The following is a 19,594-nucleotide window of genomic DNA, read 5'->3' on the forward strand; positions in this document are numbered from 1 at the left end:
ATTGGCCATGTATGCCCCCTGAATCACTGGGGGAGAAGGGCAGGAGAAAATAACACCAGTATGGTTTTCAAATATTGGCAGGTATGCTTGTAAACCAGTGTCCTTCCAGGTGTTCTTGGGCTCCAGTTCTCATCGTCCACACCCGGCTTGGCCAATGGGCCAAGGGTTGGGGGTTGTAGTCCACGACAACCATCTTGCTACATGCAAGTGCCAGGATGGCTCAGTCGGAAGAACATGAGACTCTTAATATCTGGGTTTGAGCCCCATGTAGGGCAAAAGGATTCCTGCATTGCAGGACTAGTTGACCCTTGTGGTCCCAGCTCTGCAAGTCTATGATTCAGTTTCTCAAAGGAGCTATTCAAACAACTTTTTCAGCACACCTGTTTGGCTAGCCTAACGCCTGCCTGTGTCTCTCTAGCAGAAATGATGTGCCCTAGTTGTTATCCTTATGCCATCATCCGTATTGCTTGTCCTTGCTGGGGGGTGGGGGGATGTGAATTATGTGCCAGCTGCCACCGCTTCATACAGGAGCAATGGATACACTCTGCCCCACTCTCTCTGTTTGTGCCTCTGTTTCTCTGTCCACTCTGCTAGGGAGCATCGTCCAGCCTGGTGGTGAAGTTTGCTGACACAGACAAGGAGAGGACCCTTCGGCGGATGCATCAGATGGCAGGACAGCTGGGGATCTTCAATCCAATGACGATCCAGTTTGGAGCCTACGGGGCATATACGCAAGCGGTAGGAGATGCTGCAATCCGCTGCCAGCCCTATAAGGTGGACGCATTTAGAACTGGACAAGCCAGAGGGGGCTAGCTTAGCTGTAGGTGGGCGGTGAGCTCACACTGGATGGCAGAGACAGCTTCCAAGGACGACAGCTGGTGCTCCTGCTATGCTTTGTACCACAATTCCTATCAGCCCCAGCCAGGGTGGATGATGGAAGTTGTTCTCCAAAAATCTGGAGGTCGCCTTCTTGGAAAAGCAGGTTTTGCATTAACTGGGAAGACAAGTCAAGATGTCTGATGGGCACAGGTGGCTTGCTGACTCCTGTGTAAGCTGAAAGATTAGCTGGGAGCTGAACAGAGTAGGAGTGTCAACAGTGGAGAGAGATCACCAAAGGAAAAGGCCTTGCCAGCTCTAAGAGCCCAGAAAAGAGGTTTGGAGGTGGAAGATATGAAGTGTCAACCTCTGGAGGAGATGCTGCTGCTCTTTGTCCTGATAGCTGTTGCAAAGGAAACTGCTGCCAGATAGCAAAGAGAAGTAGGCGGAAGGCTGCAGAGTCAGAGGCAAACATCACAGTCCTCTATACAGTTTTTAGCCAAGCTACGTGATTAGCTCCAGTAACATGTAGCCACCAAGTTGGAATGGCTTTAAAAGAAGGTTAGATAAATCAATGAATGATAAGGCTATTAGGCAGAATACATACATACTATGTCAGAGGCAGTTCACCTCTGAATATCACTTCCTGTGAAACCCAAGTGGAGAGAGCACTGCTGTCACTCCCAAGTCCTGCTTGCAGGCTTCCCATAGGCAGCTGCTTGGCTGCTGTGAGAACAAGATACTGGACTAGTTGGGGCCTTTGGGCTGATTCAGCTGCAGGACTCTTCCAATCAGTCTAGAGCAGATAGACAGGGGTCTGGTGATGAGACCTAAGGCAGGCTGGTGTTCCTGTTATGGAGCAGGCAGGCAAGTGGCCACAAAGCTCAGCTTGCACCTTCTCTCACTCAGATGCAGGTGGAACAGAGGACACAGGGCCTTCAGCTTTCCTTGCTGTGCAGGAGAGAGGGCTTTGGCAGGTGCAGTTTGTCGGGCAAGCTGAAATCTGCACTTCTGCACAAGTCATGAAGGTGCTGGAACCCTGTGCTTTTCCCTATTACTTAGACTAAGGAACCATGCCTGAAACAACATTATTATTATTATTATTATTATTATTATTATTATTATTATTACAACAATTCATATACCACCCTTCATCTGAGGATCAAAGGGCGGTTAACAGTATCAAAAGACATAACATAATTGGAGAGATAAAATTGGATATGGAAATATCGTGAGAGACAGGACTGAGAATTCGGAGTTGCTTTGAAGTTCAGGCCGTGGGAAGCCGTAAAACCAGAACTAAATTTGGAAGACAGTTGGATTTTTTTATTTTAGTTTTTTAATTTTATTGGATTATGATTATGATTTGAATGTTTTTATTGGAAAATTAATAAACGCTCTAACAAAACAAAACAAAAAGACATAACATAATAACAAACTGTGTTCCCCACACACCCAGTTTGAAAGGCCACAAATTGTTTAACCAGCCAAAGACCTGGTTATGGAGGCCTGAAGATACGTAATAGAGACGCCAGGGGAGAGCATTCCACAAACAGGGAGCCACTGCAGAAAAGGCCCGTTCTTGTGTTGCCACCCTCTGGACCTCTCATGGAGGAGGCACACCAAGAAGGGCCTCAGAGGATGATCTCAGGGTCTGGGCAGGTTCATATGGAGAGAGGCAGTCCTTGAGGTATTGTGGTCCTGAACCATAAGGCCTTATAGGGCAACATCAGCACTTTGAATTTGGCCCACTAACTGGCAGTCAGTGCAGTGTGCCAGGGATTGGCATTATATGATCAAGCTGTTTTGCTTCAGTAAACAACCTGGTGGCTGGATTCTGCACCAGCGGAAGTTTCCAGTCCGTCATCAGAGGCAGCCGCATGTATAATGTGTTGCAGTAATCTAGCCTAGAGGTTAGGGCAAGCCAGGCCTCTGTTGGTTCCTGGACTGAAACAACTGCAGCACCATCTCTGGCCATTCCATGGGCAGCATAGCAGAATAGCAGGTATCTGATTGGAAGCTCCTTTTGCCTGAGAGCTGCCTTGGTGGTGCCTCAGGGAAATAAGGTGCCTGGGTCCTATTGCCAGCCTTCTCCAACATGGTACCCTCCAGATGTTTCCAACACCAACTTCCCTCATCGCTGATGGTTGGCTGTGCTGTCGGGGGCTGGTGGGACTTGTAGTCCTGCAACACCTGGAGAACATCAATTTGGGGAAAGCTGTTGTACACAATACTGTTAGACACACTACTCAGCATAAGACATCTTCCTACATTCCTGCCATGCCCAGTGTCAACAGCTGGAAAAGGCTCTTGGGTAACAAAGGCAAAACTAACTTGCACCTTCTTGTTTCTCCCCTTCTTCCTCCTCCTCCTCTGTGTCCTCTGCTTCCTGTTCTTGGTTGTTCCTTCTCCTCCTCTCTCTTCCCCGCCTCCACTGCTGCCCCTCTTGCTTACTCCGTTTCTTTTCCTTCTCTCTGCCCCCATGCCTGTCTTTCTTTCCTTAAGATAATGCAGCAGCAGGCAGCTCTGATGGCTGCAGCACAAGGAACTTGCCTCAACCCCATGGCGGCCATTGCGGCGGCACAGATGCAACAGATGGCGGCGTTTAACGTCAGCGGGTTGGTTGCTGCTCCCATGACACCCTCATCAGGTATTTGCCACTAGGGATGGTAGAGAAATTCAGCTCAGTTCACATTCGAAGGCAGACATACAGAACAGACAGTTTCCAAAACAAAAATGGACCAAAACATGGTCAGAATTCAGAGCTCACACTTTTTCCAAATTTTGCAGTGCAGTTCTCCTGTGAAGTTACGTGTACAGTAATGCACATACTAGCCAAAGTGTGCGTACAAATATGCATTTTGGGACCAAACTGGCAATGACCAGGACTCATTCGCTCTTGATGACTGCAAAACAGCCCAGATGAAGAAGTGGATTGGTTTTTAACACCTGACTTCAACCAACCAGATTCCTACCTGTTCCAGTCAGAGACCTCACCCATCCTCTGTGTTTGAGAAATAGCCAGCATCAAAGGCCATCTCTAATTTGTCTCTTTCTCCCCAACCTCTTGGTGGTCCATAGGTACAAGCACACCTCCGGGGATCAGCACAGCACCTGTTCCCAGCATAGCCACACCCATCGGGGTGAATGGATTCAGCCCTCTCCCACCACAGACCAATGGGCAGCCAGCATCAGAAACTATTTACACCAATGGAATCCATCCATACCCAGGTAAGGTTTTTGGCCAAAATAATAATAATAACGGATGCGGGAAACAATGGGTGTGCTGTTCAAGCTCCCTACCATTTGGCTGCAAGAGGAAAACTAGTCCTTTGGGACCCCAGGAGGACTTAAATGCCCAGCTGGCGCAGTATAAAGAACAAACAGGAAACTCATCCCTGTCTCTCTATGTGCAACTATGCCCCTATGTTGATGCATATACACTTTGGGAGGTTATATATCATTTTAAAAAAGCAACCTTCCTTAGTCCAGTCTTGTAACTAAGCTTGCAAAAGTTACTACCCTGACCTATTTTTGCTAACAGGCTAGTATCCTGTGTCCTGTGCTGGATGCCTTGGATGGGAAGCTTCCTCTTTGTCAGCTAGCATGAAAAGGCAGGACACCAGCCTCTTAGAAGTCTAGTAAAAAAGAAAAAAGCTTTCTACAAGGAGGCAAATGGAAGAGGAACAGAGCTGAGGAATAGGTTCCCTTTCTCTACAGTCAGCGGAGAAAAACCAAGAGGACTGATGGAGGAGGAATGGAGAGATCCTTCTGTCCTCCACCTCTGCTTGCTCCCTTGATAGAATTCAATGCACTCACCTGCATGGGATTTCTGCTCACCTTTGGCTACCAAGTAGTGCACGGCTGCCTTGGTTCCTAAGCCAGTTTCACAGCTGGTGTCAGTCACAACTAGAGAATTTACACAGTCCAAGCCTCTGCTGCCTTTTTCAGTTGAATGGTAGTTGAGCTAAAACTAATTTCCAGCAACCTTCTAACGATGCCATTGCCTTATTGCAGACTTTCCCAACCTGGTGCCTTCCAAATGTTGTTGGGCAACAATTCCCAGATAGCATGAGCAGTGGGGAGCAATGATGGGAGTTGTAAGCTAGCAACACCTGGAGGGCACCAGGTTGGGAAAGGACTCCTTAGCGGATGAGATCTCAGGGAGCTGTGTTGCATCTACAACCTGCAGGTTCCCTCCATTTCTCACTGTGAGCTAGATATGAGATTCTAGGGCTCATCCAGCTTGTCACGTGCCTAGAAAACACATGTCCAGGTTGTTTTCCACTTGCCCTGTGCTTTCTAGGTACAGATCTCCAAGCCGTTTGCATTTTCTTTGCCCTGTAAAACCTGCTCTTTAGCGCTAAATCGGAGCAAACGACAATCCCTGGAAAACCCTATTTGTTCCTAGTCAGCTCTAAACTGCAGGTTTCCCCAGGGGCAGGGGAAGCAAATGGAGGTGTGGGCAAGTCCTTAGAGTTCCTCTGTCCACAGAGAAGGGCAGCAGGCCTATTGTCATAGAGCAAATGTTTGCACTGGACCCAGCCTGTTGTTCTCAGATATGTGGCCATTAACGGTAACAAATGGGGCAAAAGTTAGAGGATCCAAGAGGTCCAGGAGGATGAGGAGCTGGATCAAAGAACCAGAGTTGTGTCATGCAGTTTGTGTAGTTTGCTCTCAAGTAGTTTGTGGCACATGTAGCTAGACTCTGAGGAGCGACAGAGGAAGAGGAATGTAATGGGAAGCCAAGGAGAGATCTCGAGTGGTTTGCTGCCTGCCCCAGTGATTGTGCTGCTCTGAAAGCTGTTCTCCTTTAGTTGCACTTGCTTACTCTCTTCCTTCTTCCTTCTTTTCTCTTCCCAGCTCAAAGTCCCACTGTGGCAGACCCCCTCCAACAAGCCTACGCAGGCATGCAGCACTATGCAGGTCTCAAACATTGCTTTGCCTGTCCTCCTCGCCTCCCCTCTCTCTGTCTGCCTTTCCCTCTTTCCCTGCATCTTTCCATCTTTCCATGGCATCTTTGTGATAATGTTGAGCATGAGCAAAAGAGCCAGATGCAAGGAGGATGCTGTGGGGATATGGATAAAATTTCTCCACTCCTCCTTAAGGAATCCTGGCTTCTCCATTCTGTGGCACACCTGAAGTAGGAGTGGGCAGCTTTGGGGGAACGTGTCTTATACTAGGAAGGAAGGGTGGTTCTTGGTGGAATATATCAGGGCCCAGCTGCTGCAGGTTTGGTGTCAAGAAACACGCCAAAGAAACTAGGAAGGGAGTGTTTGAGAACAAGCAAACACAGGATGTCTTGCCCATGAGAGCGGCAGAATGTCAAGCCCCTACAGCAGAAAGAAAACTCCACATGTCCAGAAGCTGAAACGCAACTTACCATAATTTTCGCTGCATAAGACACACTTTTTCCCTCCTAAAAAGTAAGGGGAATGTGTGTGCGTCTTATGGAGCGAATGCAGGCTGCGCGGCTAATCCAGAACAGTGAGAGGAATCGCTGTGCAGCGCTCCCTCTTGCTGTTCTAGCTTCTGGCTTAGCCGTGCAAAGCCTCTTTAGGGCATGGGAAGCCTTCATCCTGCTGCCCTGAGGAGGCTTCGCGTGGCTATCCCAGAAGCCAGACCAGCAAGAGGGATCACTGTGCAGCGCTCCCTCTTGCTGTTCTAGCTTCTGGCTTAGCCCCTCTGTCCCTTCCCCCACCTCCCGGAAAAGCTCCCAAGAGCCTTTCACGAGCCCCCGAGGAGAAAAAGCCTGCAAGCGCCGCACACACATTCCACGCGGCTCGTGAAAGGGAGTGCTGAGCAGAGCCTGGGATGCGTACAGACTCTGCTCAGCACTCCCTTTAAAGAATATTTTTTTTCTTGCATTCACCCTCTAAAAACTAGGTGCGTCTTATGGAGCGAAAAATATGGTATATGAAGCCCCAAAATAGCCACAATTGAGGCAACAGTCTGTAGCAGTGGCCCATTATTTGTCCTAATGGTGACACGTGGTCCTTTTGTGCCCATGGATGGTACTGCTGGGCTAGTCAACTGCTAGTCTGATGAGTGGGTGAAATGAAGGGCAGGGCTTCTTTTCCTGTTATGTAGAAGAGGGCATATCAGCAAGAGCAGTGTGTGTTGACCCCTCAACCCAGCAGAATTTAGTCCCAGTCTGATGGATGGAACCAAAACAAGCTTCCCTTCAACTCTGTAGTCCCAGGACCACCGGGAGTTGGCAGCAGGCTTCCTGCAGCTGCTCTTTCTCTGCCCAAATGATGGCACCAAGTTGGTCTCCCACCTTGCCATGATTCTCTTCCCGGGCCCCAGAGAATGCGACCTCCCATTGGCACCTTAGCTCCCTGGTTGATGGATGGAGCCAAACTGTAGTGCTGTGCTGAAAGTTTCTTCTGCGTTTCCCCCCAACCATTTTCCATCAGATCATGGGAGAAGAAATGGCATTTGAACATTATCAAAGGAGAAGTACATTTTTGGTGACATTCATGTGCCTGCCTTTCTGCCCAGGCTTCCCATGACCTGTAAAATCAGACCATCTTGTTGTTTGTTGTTTGTTTTAATTCCCTTAATTCTTTTTTATATATACTTTTATACTACTGTTTTACTGGTTTTGTGTTGCATTTTTGTTTTTAGGGTAATATTTATGGTTTTTAGGTTGTACACCACTTAGAGATTTTAAAAATACTAAGTAGTTTATAAACAGTTTTAAAGAAAGTAAGACATTTGTAATGTGCCAGGGTTTTGTTGTACCTGCCTTACTTACAAGGGAGGTGACGAGTGTTAGTGGCTGTTTATTCTTCATGGGTGCTCACACTTGGTAAGAACCCCCTTGATGTCCATAGGTGGGTTTTTCTGGAAGCATAAGAAACAAGAGAGGCTGTCTGCTGTTCTCCTGACAGATGTTCATTGTTAATTGTTCTTATGTGAGGTCTTTTTCTTAACCTTTTAAAGAAATCAATACAGAAAAAAATAAGTAAGTGGAAGGGATTCCCTTTTTCAGAAAATGAAATCACACCAGCCTCCACAGTGTCCTATTCTTCAGTCAAAACCCCGAAGAAGACATCAAGAGGTATCTCCTCCAAGGAGATTTCTCAGGCCAGGAAGGACAGAGAGGTTGAAAAGTGCTGGAAAAGTTTTTAAAGGACAGAAAAACACCCACCACCCTCAGCTACCTTGCAATTATAAGGCAATCTCAACTTCACACACACCCAGATCCTAGACATTGCTACAAATGAGGCAAATGAACTAGAGGCCTCATTTTCAGAAGCAAACCTTTGAGAAATGGAGAACAGATTCCACTTCTGCTTTCCTTCAACAATGCAGTCCCAGGGCAAGTGGCAGCTAGACCCCTTTTTTCTGCCAGGGAAAGGTGAAAGCAATTATGCACTGCAAGCTGGAGGTCAGGCCTGGAAACGATACCTGAGAGACGGACTGACATGCCTAGTCAGCCACAAACCAGCAAGTCCCCAGCACTGGCCAGTGATTAGTTTAAATGAGAATGCCAATTCAGGCAAACAGTATACACATCCCATTAGAAGGCATGTACAACCCTGCATGTCAGGCTGCAGGGTCAGTCTGCATGTCAGCCTGCATGTCAGCCTGCATGTCAGGCTGCATCTAAGGCAAGTCCTTGGAACAATATGTTGGAACATGAAGAAACCGCTCGTAGAATGCGAAGAAGAGAGAATGCTTGGGTGGACCTGCCAGAATCTCTACAGTCGTAATGCACCAGGGCATCCATGGTTCAGAGAAGAGGAAGTCAAAGCCAATGTTGCTGGACTTCCACTCCCATCGTCCCTGGCCATTGACTCTGTTGGCTGGGCCTGATGAGAGTTGGAGACCAATAGCATCTAGAGGACACCATTTTGGCTGCCCCTGCCATGCTTTGCATGTCTGAAATCCCATGATTAATCCCTGGCCTTTGCAACTCAACGCTCTCACGTAGCAGGGGACAGGAGAAACATCTACCTGACACCCAGGACAGCCACTGCCTGTCAGGGTGGACAACACCAGGATAGATGGACCAACAACACTAGTGTAAGGTGGCTTAAATACGTTCATAATTTGGTGTGCCTAAAATGCTCTTTGTGCTAGGCTTCACGCAGCTCCAAAGGTTTCATTCAGACCTCCTGAACCACACAAGCGGCCTGTGTCATGTACTCTTTGGGACTGTTCCATGAGCACAAGCCAACTTGATTGTGGAGGCAGCAAAGCAATCTTTTTGTATGTAATCTGTGCATACATCTCTGGAATTGAGTCATGCTCAGGATCCACTGCTGAGCATCCCACTTTTGTCCCCCATTGGTTTTGCTTTACCATACTTTTCTCAGCACTAGCAGGAGGCTCTGTTTGCCCTGACCATTCTGCTTTTGTGTGTTCCAGCAGCATACCCAGCCGCCTATGCACCAATCAGCCAGGCCTTCCCCCAGCAAGCTCCCATCATCCCCCAGCAGCAGAGAGAAGGTAAGATGGGTTGTGGGCATTTCAGAGAGCAGGGATTCCCGCAACTGCAGAGTCATACTGCTGGGATCAATAATGAATTGCTTTGTGCATGACTGATATCACCATTGCTATCCAGGATGGGGTGGCCTAACACAAAATAAATAACCAAGATGAATAAATGTAAAATAAGTGGGTCTTTAAAAAAAAAAAAAGGATTTCCCCATCCTTCCGTAGAACAAACTATCAAATTTAAATGCAACTCTAAATGTTCAAAACACTAAAATAATAGCTGTATTTCTGTTTGTGCTCATGTCCTGCTTGCAGGCTTCCCAGAGGCATCTGGTTGGGCACTTTGAGTACAAAATGCTGGATTAGATAGGACAGGGGTAAGGAACAGGACCCAGCTGGCAGGCTGGATCTTGAGGTCCCCCATCCAGCATGAACCACTTTGACAGGTGGGTGGAGCCACCTGCCTTTCAACCACCATGGCATCAGATGAGTCAACTTGGGAGCCCACTGGGAGTGAGTTCCTGGTTCTCTTCTGCCTTCTTTTGCAGCCCGTCTTGAACTCGACAGATTAAAACAGATATGACAGCTGAATACCTACCATGTGAATGCAACTCACTCCCTAAAAGACTTGTGAACAGGAAACCTGACTATCCAGTGCTGTTCTTTTGGGATTTGATAGGGAGAAAGATGTATGCCTGACTAGTTCATATAATGCATTTCGATGCATGTTTGAACAAAAAAAAAAAGCCTTTTCTTGCAGTCCCCTTCTTCCTGAGATCTGTAATGTACAAACTGACAGCTACATAAATGGTCTGGTGATGATTAGATGACAATATGCAAATATTGACAGAACGGCAAGTGACTTGGATGATTAAATCAACATGCGGGTTGGTAGAAGGGTGGGGTGGCAGAAATTCAGCAAAGAGAAGATAGAAACAAGACTACAAAGAAGTGTGAATGAGGTGAACACAACAAAAAGAAAGATGGAGAGTTGAGTTGGAAGGAGGCAACACCAGAGTTCTGAGTATGAGGAGGAGGTGCTGAATGAGTCAGACCTCTTGGGGATGCATTAATGAACAAAGGAACATGCAGGGTGGACTCACAGTCCTTGCCCCCGTGGTTCTCCATCACATCAGAAAGCAGAATGTTGAAACCTTCTCCTATGAAATAAACCCCTCGCCAACTCTCACAAAGCCCTTCTGCATGGCTGGACTGTGTCCTTTAAATGTGGCAATGCTCCTTGCTTGCCTCCAGATGTTGTGGACTGCAGCTCCCATCATCTTTGACCATTAACCATGCTGGAAGGAGTTGATGAGAGGTGTGGCCCACAACATCTGAAGGGCACCATTGTTGGCAAACCCTCAGTCAGGAGAAGAAAGATACATCTCTGCATGTGCCTCCATAGCTGAATAAGTGTGAGGACAGAGGCCTAGATATGTTGAGAGGTATGTAGAAATACATTTCCTTGTTTCCCCTTAGAAGTAGATGGAATCGGAGCACTTCAGGCATCAAATTCTCCCACAGATGAGTTGGCACTATAGTTCTAAACCATGAGGATGAGTGTGCAGATTACCAGAAGAAAGAGGTTGTAAGAGCAGCTGTCTCTGTCTTCAGCTGATCCCATGTGGTCATCCTCCTGATCCCTGATGTGGTCTCTCCACTAGCAGGAGATCACCATGTCCCTATGCAGTTTGTGGGTGTCAAGAAATGCTAGTAGGCAGCTTTCATAAAACTAGGGAGGTTTTACAAAATAAATGAGTGGGTAAGCAGCAGCACATTTCTGATTTAAGACAAGGGAACTGCAAGTTGCAGAAAGTTAATTTGCTGGGCTGAAAACTTTTGGTCTCAACTGCAATTGCTATTGATTTAGTGGTTTGTTTCTATTTGCCCGAACAGTCATTTCTGTTGACTGTGCTGCTTCCAGTTGTTCATCAGACTGATCAGCTGAGGCTCCTTCCCTTTGGCAGTAGGATTAGAGCCCCCTCCAGGCTTCTTCTTCTTCTTTTGCAGGTGTATTTGGTAATATACCACTGACACAATAATAGCACTTTGATGATGGACTGACACTGGGCTGTCCACACATCATTCGGCTTTATTAGTTGTTATGCAAAGATTCACCAAAGTTGTTGAATTATTGCCATCTGGAGGGACAACTCTAAAAACAACAAAAGCAGGACAAAAAACAGCAACCCTAGAACATCTGTGGCATGGAATGTTTTGACAGGAAACCATGGGGCCTGTACCTGTTGCAAAAGAAGCAATATTACAGCCCCCAAAACTTTTACAGGTGCAAGTGGTGATTGTGTATAACTGCCCCCATAGCCATCATGAGTATGAATTCTGATGAATTCTTAATAGAGGACATCTGGAGGGGCCCAGTGTAAAAGCCAGGAAGGAAAGGATACAGAAATTATCCCCTTATATCTTAAAGACTGACCCTGATGGTAATAACAAGACTCTTCGGTGTGGATCTAAGGGTTCGTTCAACACTTCCACTTGTCCCATGCCTAGCCAGCATGGGGCTGAGAAATGTTCTGCTTCTTGCATGCTTTCCAGGTCCAAGCGATTTTGCCATTGTCCCACCACTTACCTCAGAAAACCCGCTCTTTGGTTATAAATCGGAACAAACAACGATCTGCAGAAAACCCAACTGCTCTTTGTTCCTGTTCAGTGCTAAACCACAGGTTTTACTGGGGGAAAGCAGTGGGGCAAACAGAAGTGTAGGTGAGCTGTTGGACTGCAGCTGAACTAGAAATTATTATTTGAGTAAGGACACTCTGTTATAGCCATTCTGAGACCATGTTCTGACATTCTCGGAAAGAACTCTCTGTATAACTGGGATTGAATTGATTTTAATATACACCTAGATATTTGCTCAAGGTGTGTCATGATTCTTTTTAGCTTTATGTTCTAGCAAGCTGATGGATATTAGAAAAAAACACAATTGCAATGAACTGATTTTTAAAAAGACTTTTGTCTGCTGAACTAGCAGATAAGCGAACTGCAACAATCAGTGCATTGTGAGAAAGTAGCCAAACATGTTGCGCATGGCCTCTTTGCTGCTAACACATGTCTTTTCCTTTGTGTGTACACCTTTGTCATTATCCCAGGTCCCGAAGGCTGTAACCTCTTCATTTATCACCTGCCCCAGGAGTTTGGGGATGCAGAACTTATGCAGATGTTCTTGCCTTTCGGCAACGTCATCTCTGCCAAAGTCTTTGTTGACCGTGCCACCAACCAAAGTAAATGCTTTGGTAAGTAGCTGACCTGCTTCCTTTGAGATTCTAGGAACATAGGAAGTCATCCTATACTGTGTCAGAACATCTGTCAGTCTCGCTCAGTATTGTCTATGCTGTTTGGCAATGGCTCTCCAGGGTTACGGTCTCTCCCAGCCCTACCTGGAGTTGCCAGGGATTGAATCGTGGCCCTTTTACACATGCTCTGTCACTGAGCCGCACATCCCTTCTCCATTGTGTTGGTAGCTGCTGAAACATGTGTGTTCTTCCTGCACTCCGCACCACAAATAGATGGGAAGTAGGATTTTGCTGTATAAGGAACTCTAGCTCCCAGGAGCCAACATGCAATTCTGCACATTTCAGAATAAGATGTGACAGAAGGGGAGAATAAGGAGGGATAAGGTTGACTATTGTCAGGCATCATCAGGAGTCAGACTCCAGGCAGTGGAGTTCCAGGATCCTGGGCAGCTGTCATAAGTAGAGCTGGAGCAGATTCATGACCCAAAAGCAGCAATCAGGGAATGGGAACAGGAGGTCAGGCGGGTCCTCATACCTGAGACAAGTGGCTCAGACCAAGGAGCAAGCTCTGAAGCTAGGATTTTGGGAGGTGTGATAGACAGGGTTCAGCCCTTGGGGGACAACTGATGGGACAATGCTCAAGCAAACTTGTACCTGCTTTGGAAGGGAGGGTAACTGCAGAGAAGAAAGGCATTAGTAGGGGTTTTTTTAGCGTTCCTCAAGAATACTTGCAGGGGTGGAATTGGAATTGTTTGTGTATACTCAAGGAACACAACCCACCCCCCTCATAATTTCAAGGTGAGTTAAAGGAATTGTGTCCATCACTAGTATTATAGGCAACATCCAATCATGAGGCTCACCCATATGGTTTGTTTCCACTCCAACATCTGGAGAAACTTCGCTGGTTGGTGCTTGTATATGCCACCACTGTAATGTAAAACCAGGCCACCTGGAAGCACTTTTTTGGCAATTGCTACATTGCCCAAGTGTAAAAAAAATTGGTCTTTGATAATGATACAGTAGTTTAGGAATGGGGCATTCCGTCTTGGTTCACAAGGCTATCATGGGCTGTTTCATCCTTTTAGTGCCACATATCTGAGCAGGGGTAGTCAACACGGTGCCCTCTAGATGACAGGAAGCTGCCTTTTACAGATTCAGACCATTGGTCCATCTAGCTCAGGGGTCAGCAACCTTTTTCAGCCATGGGCCAGTCCACCATCCCTCAGACCATGTGGTGGGCCGGACTATATTTTTTTTGGGGGGGGGGATATGAACAAATTCCTATGCCCCACAAATAACCCAGAGATGCATTTTAAATAAAAGCACACATTATACTCATGTAAAAACACACTGATTCCCAGACCGTCCGCGGGTCAGATTTAGAAGGCGATTGGGCTGCATCCAGCCCCTGGGCCTTAGGTTGCCTACTCCTGATCTAGCTCAATATTACCTGGACTGACTGGCAGCAGCTCTCCAAGGTTTTGGGTGGGGGACATTCATGGGCCAAGCTAGAGATGCTGGGAATTGAACCTAGAACCTTTTGCATGCAAAGCAGATTTTCTACCACTGAGCTATGGCCCCTTCCCATAAGCTGTGGCCTCAGCTCCTGTCTGCCCAAGTCAGTGTGGATGATAGTCAGGGATTATGAGAACTGTAGTCCAACCACATCCGGAGGGCACAGTGTCAGTTGCCCCTATGGAAATGTTACTTACATATTGTATCCAACTAAGTGCTACTCAGAATAAACTCATTTAAATGAATGCTCTAAGTCTGTTAACTTCAGTGGGTCTACTCTGAGGAGGAGTGGGAAGCAACCCTTATTTTCTTACATTATTAACGTGCCTTCCTTCCGTCACAAAACCAATTGGTTTAGCTTCGTTTCAGCAAGGTGGGGGCCTCAAGTGCTTTCAGATCATTTCCTGGGACTGCATTAGGAACAATCAGAAGAGTTTCTATAAACACACTGAAAATATCCAGAAAGTGGAAAAAAAGGCCATTCATTAGAGGAAAGAGTACTAGTAATCCACAGTACAATGAAAGCTAAATTGCTCAATGTCTACTTCACTTTGGTTTTCGCCAGTGAGATAAATTGTGACCAGATGATTAGTAGAATCGATATAAACAATGAGGGAGGGACAAAGGTTAGGATAGGCAAAGATCTGTTCAGAGAATATTTGACTATCTTAAATGATTAGAAGTCAGCAGGTCATGATGAATTGCGCCCTGGGATGCTGAAGGCATCTCCAAACCACAAAGCAATCATTTTTGAGAAATCATGCATGACAGGTGAGGTTCCAGTGGAATGGAAAAAGGCAAACATAATGCCCAACTTTAAAAGCAGGAATTTATAGGCCCATTAACTTAACTTCTCTCCCTGGGAAGTTACTAAACCAAATCATAAAGCAATTCATTTGTAAGTATCAAAAAGAAAATGGAGGGCCAAATTTACTAATATGCAGAGTAGGCACTAATCTAAGGCCTCAAATTAGAAGACCCCATACAAAAATGCAATGGAGGTGTTGCTTTGCAAGCATAATTTGCACCTCATGTTGCTGCAAATAAAGTCTGACCACTTAATTTAACTTACAGCCACCAGCTTGGGAGTTTCGGAAGCCAAAGTTCATTGTCTAGCGTAGCCTGAATATTTCTTAGCTGCAAGGCCCTGCACGTCTGGCCAAATCCAGCACCAGCAGTTGAGATCATCCTACACCAACACACCAGCAAGGTCCACCACTTATGCCTGTCTGTCCACTACACACACACACACACACACACACACACAGAGCTTAGTCTGAGAACTACTCTTTTCATTTCCTGCAGTGTCACTGATGTAGCATCACTCCAATGCATTGTGGAAGGTTAAAATGAACCTCCTACCCACCGAGGGCTGCCTGGTGCTCATCAAAGGCAGTGCTGATGCCTGCACCACTGCCAGATTAAGCCTGCCAGTGGGCAGATGTAAAGGCGTGTCTTCCAGCGGGCACTTTGCCTCAAATCTGGAGCCAGCTGTGAATCTGGTACCTAGCCTCGCCCACACAGCTGATGTAATGGCACCATAGACTACAGTAGCCATTCCTGCAACCTGGTACCCTCCAGATGGTTTGAAGTACAAGTTCCATCAGTCAGGGATGGTGAGAATTGCCGCCCAGAAACTCTGAAAGACCACAGGTTGGGGGAAAGCAGACCGCAACAATGCATGGGACTGGCTTTGCAGACTACCTTGTTCAAAACAGAGCCACTAAGCTAATGTCTGGAACTGAGGATCAGGATCACATCCTGCTGGTGCTTAAAGAGCTTCATTGGCTTCCAGTCCTTTCCCAAATACAATGCAAAGGGTGGGTGCTTACATCGTAGGACCCTATGCAGCTTGCAACCCGGATAATTGAGGAGATGTTTTCTGTCGCATCAACTTGCCTGTATGTAAGATCTTCTTCAGGTATGCCTCCTTAGGGGAAGAGGTGCATGTGCAAGGGGCCATAGCTAGAAAGGGTCTCTCTCCTCTCCATCCATCAGCTTATGCACCTCTTTCCCTAGGGAGACTCACCTGACACCTGTGGCAATGTCTTTCCTGGGTTTGCTTTTAGCATGGCCTTTTCTTGTGTTTGCATTAGTTACTGTAAAGTGCTCTGGGATTTCTTAATGGAAGGACAGTATGCAAATATTTCAGATTAAGGGTTGGCAGCCTTTTCAGGCCTATGGGCACTTCTGAATTTTTGAGTGAGTGCTGTGGGTGCCACGCACCTCCAGGGTCACTTCTCTCTCACATCCCCTGTCAGTCATTACTTACTGAATAAATGTTGTGGCTATAGATTAAAAAAAATAAAAAAATTAAGCAATGCAACTGTTGCTGGGTTTTTCTAAAAGGAATGCAGACTTTTGTCCTGCGCTGGATCTTTTATGTATTAAGATCAAAAATAAAGTAAGGGCTTGCTCAAACACTGCTTCAGCTTATTTTGATGTTGAAAGGGCAAACGAATTATACAGCCATTTCAGCATATTCTCAAATGGTTAGCACATCCTTCCAAACTTTTCAAAGTCCCGTTGAGTGAGTACATGTCAATACATTATTTTGAAGTGTGTTAGAAACATTCTGCAGACTAGAATCATAGAATCATAGAATCCTAGAGTTGGAAGAGACCACAAGGGCCATCGAGTCCAACCCCCTGCCAAGCAGGAAACACCATCAGAGCACTCCTGACATATGGTTGTCAAGCCTCTGCTTAAAGACCTCCAAAGAAGGAGACTCCACCACACTCCTTGGCAGCAAATTCCACTGTCGAACAGCTCTTACTGTCAGGAAGTTCTTCCTAATGTTCTTCCTAAAGAACATTACTGTCAGCTCTTACTGTCAGGAAGTTCTTCCTAAACTACCAAGACCCTGTGAAGTTAACTAGCAGGCCATGATTATAAGATAATGATAATAATAATAATAATATAATAATAATAATTTATTATTTATATCCCACCCATCTGGCTGGGCTTCCCCAGCCACTCTGGGCGGCTTCCAAAAGAATATTAAAATACATCAAAGATGTTCTCATTGCAGTGAAAAAAGATGGTGTATTTTGGCTTTAAGGCAGGCACCCCCAACCTTCGTCCCTCCAGATGTTTTGGACTACAATTCCCATCATCCCTGACCTCTGGTCCTGTTACCTAGGGATCATGGGAGTTGTAGGCCAAAACATCTAGAGGGCCTCAGGTTGGGGATGCCTGCTTTAAGGTTTTCCTCCATGTCCACACAACACCCCAGGTGACCCAAAACCAAACCTAGACTCCATGAGTTAAATGGATTGGATTACTTAAATTTTGCTTTCAATGACCATTGTTAAAGAAGAATCTTGTGTGGCTGGAAAGTGAACAGTGGCCTAAAACAGCCTTCCCCAACTTAGTCCACTTCAAATGTTTTGGAGGACAACTTCCACCAGCCCTTTACAAGCCCATCCAGCCATCACCATTAAGAGCAGCTTCCCCCAACCTGGTGCCCTCCAGACATTTTGAGTAACAAACTCCCATCAGCCCCAACCAGTATGGCTGTGCTGGCTGGGGCTAATGAGAGTTGCTGTCCAAAGCATCTGAAAGGCACCAGGTTGAGGAACCTGCTCTTAAGCAACCCGCTAGCTCCGACAGTCAAATGTTTTGAGTTCCTCAGGATCTATTTTCTGTGAAAGGCTTGCAGTGAAACAGCAACATGCAGGGAGGGCTGCTGCTGTCCTTGGTGCTGAACTGTGTCCTTCCTTTCCTTCTCTGTTCTCACCCCCTGTCACCCCACTTTCCCCCTTGACCCATCCCAGGTTTCGTCAGTTTTGACAATCCAACTAGTGCTCAGGCAGCCATTCAGGCCATGAACGGCTTCCAGATCGGCATGAAGAGGCTAAAGGTCCAACTAAAGCGGCCAAAAGATGCTAACAGACCCTACTGACCCGTGTTCACCTTGGCCCTGAAAGCAGGTAAGACATTGGCAGGCAAGACTGTCCCAGCTACACTACCAGCAGGAAAAGGGATTAGCCTTCCTCAAGCTTTTGCCACAAGGCTGGTGTTAAACCTGGAGGAAAATGGAGCGAAAAACCACAAATGGTGTGTCTAGTTCAAAACAGCAAATACAGTGCATTTTGGCCCAGCCCATGTCCATCGCATGAGAATAAGCTAAAAGGTAATAAATGATGCATAGCCTTCACATAGGGGATGGACTTACCCAAATAAACTTTCAATGGTTTATTATTCTAATAATGTACACTGTCAATGATCCTTATTGTTTGTCTTTAGGCATAGAGAATGACCCCAATCCAAATAGAATGAATTTATTTTTTTTATTTATTGACCTAATGTATCAGCCAATCTTCGTTACACAGTAATCCCATGGAGGTTTCCAGCATATCTTAAAACCATAATACAAACAAACCAAACCGTAGGATACCAATAAGATAAAAACTAATATAAAACCACAGTAAATGAACAGATATGAGACAGATATGTTCAGGTCCCACTCTCCAGACACAATGCGTTCTCGGGAAATTGTTTGTTAAGTGAGTGTTTGCATAACAAGCTGGTGATGTCCATGATTTCCTATGGGAACATTCCTAATCTGTGGTTTGTCCATGCTCCCTCCCTGATCTCTGCCTGAAACTGTTGCAGCCAATCAGCAGAAGCCAAACAAAGGGAAAACTTATTTGTTCAATCCCTCCAGCTCCCTGATTTGTCCAATCTCTCTCCCTCCCTCCCTGGTTTTCTGCCCCAAATGGCCACCAGCCAGCAGAACACAAAGAACTAAGGAAGTGGGCAAACTTTGACTGTTCGGCTATCTGAACCAGTTGTTCATGTAGCAAGGTTCGGGCATAATTTTTTCTATTCAGATAACAGAGATTTTGGATAATGAGTGTTCCGATAGCGGGACCCTTGTGTATCACATTGTTTAAGTTGTTGAGTGTCATAGTTGATCCACAAATAATCTGCACCCAAGGTGGTTCACACGTAGAAGATAGTCTAAAAACAGTGGTACAATATCAGTACATAAAAATAAAACGTATAATATCACTACACTGAAAAAAATAACAACAAACAGTTCATTTAACATGCATCAAAATTTAAATGAGCATAAAATTACCAATAGGTCAAGTCATCCAATAACTTCACATCCAAAAGCTTTCATAGTTATGTACAAAGAGACAAGAATAGAATATCTGTGGCCAAAACCTAAATCTGTAAATAGGAAGGAAGGAAGATAATCTAACATGTCTTCAGACCAATGAAAGGGTAAAATCTAAAGCATGATTATGTGGTTCTATTGAAGCCAATATACCCAAGTTGCTGTGTTCAAAATCATGGCAAGAGGACCAAACAGAAAACATGTGTTTATTTGTTGAAGCCATTATTACCCTGCCTTTTGGCCTGAAACAGACCCTTGGGGTGACTTAAAGGCTAAAATCCAACAACATGCCACCCTTAAAAGTCCACCTCAAATGCTAATTAAATCAAATGTTTTGATCTGATTGGGGTAGTCTGAAGTCATCATGAATTTGTTTACCACCTCCTGGCTCGGTACATAGTTTGAGGGGGTTTCCAGGGCGAGGCGAGTTGCA

The 19,594-nt window shown here is 45.9% G+C and overlaps 1 protein-coding gene across 10 annotated transcripts in view; it reads left to right on the plus strand.

Annotated features, from left to right (window-relative positions):
• The window catches only part of CELF6 (CUGBP Elav-like family member 6), a 168,023-nt gene that overhangs the window by 142,025 nt on the left and 6,404 nt on the right, over positions 1-19,594 (plus strand). For 7 of the 10 annotated variants that reach the window (XR_013979234.1, XM_080980434.1, XM_080980436.1 and 4 more), the window contains 7 exons: positions 595-738; positions 3,322-3,466; positions 3,898-4,047; positions 5,680-5,742; positions 9,196-9,276; positions 12,375-12,518; positions 17,810-17,965. Coding sequence is in view for 9 of the 10 variants with exons in the window: in XM_080980434.1 (XP_080836560.1) it covers positions 595-738; positions 3,322-3,466; positions 3,898-4,047; positions 5,680-5,742; positions 9,196-9,276; positions 12,375-12,518; positions 17,810-17,937 (855 nt within the window). In the remaining variant the exon portion in view is untranslated. The remainder of the gene's footprint in view (positions 1-594; positions 739-3,321; positions 3,467-3,897; positions 4,048-5,679; positions 5,743-9,195; positions 9,277-12,374; positions 12,519-17,809; positions 17,966-19,594) is intronic. The other 3 variants (XM_080980437.1, XM_080980438.1, XM_080980439.1) reach the window with 3 other exon arrangements.

Source organism: Podarcis pityusensis (genome assembly GCF_964106645.2).
Source record: "Podarcis pityusensis genome assembly, chromosome: 14".
NCBI classification, from domain to species: domain Eukaryota; kingdom Metazoa; phylum Chordata; class Lepidosauria; order Squamata; family Lacertidae; genus Podarcis; species Podarcis pityusensis.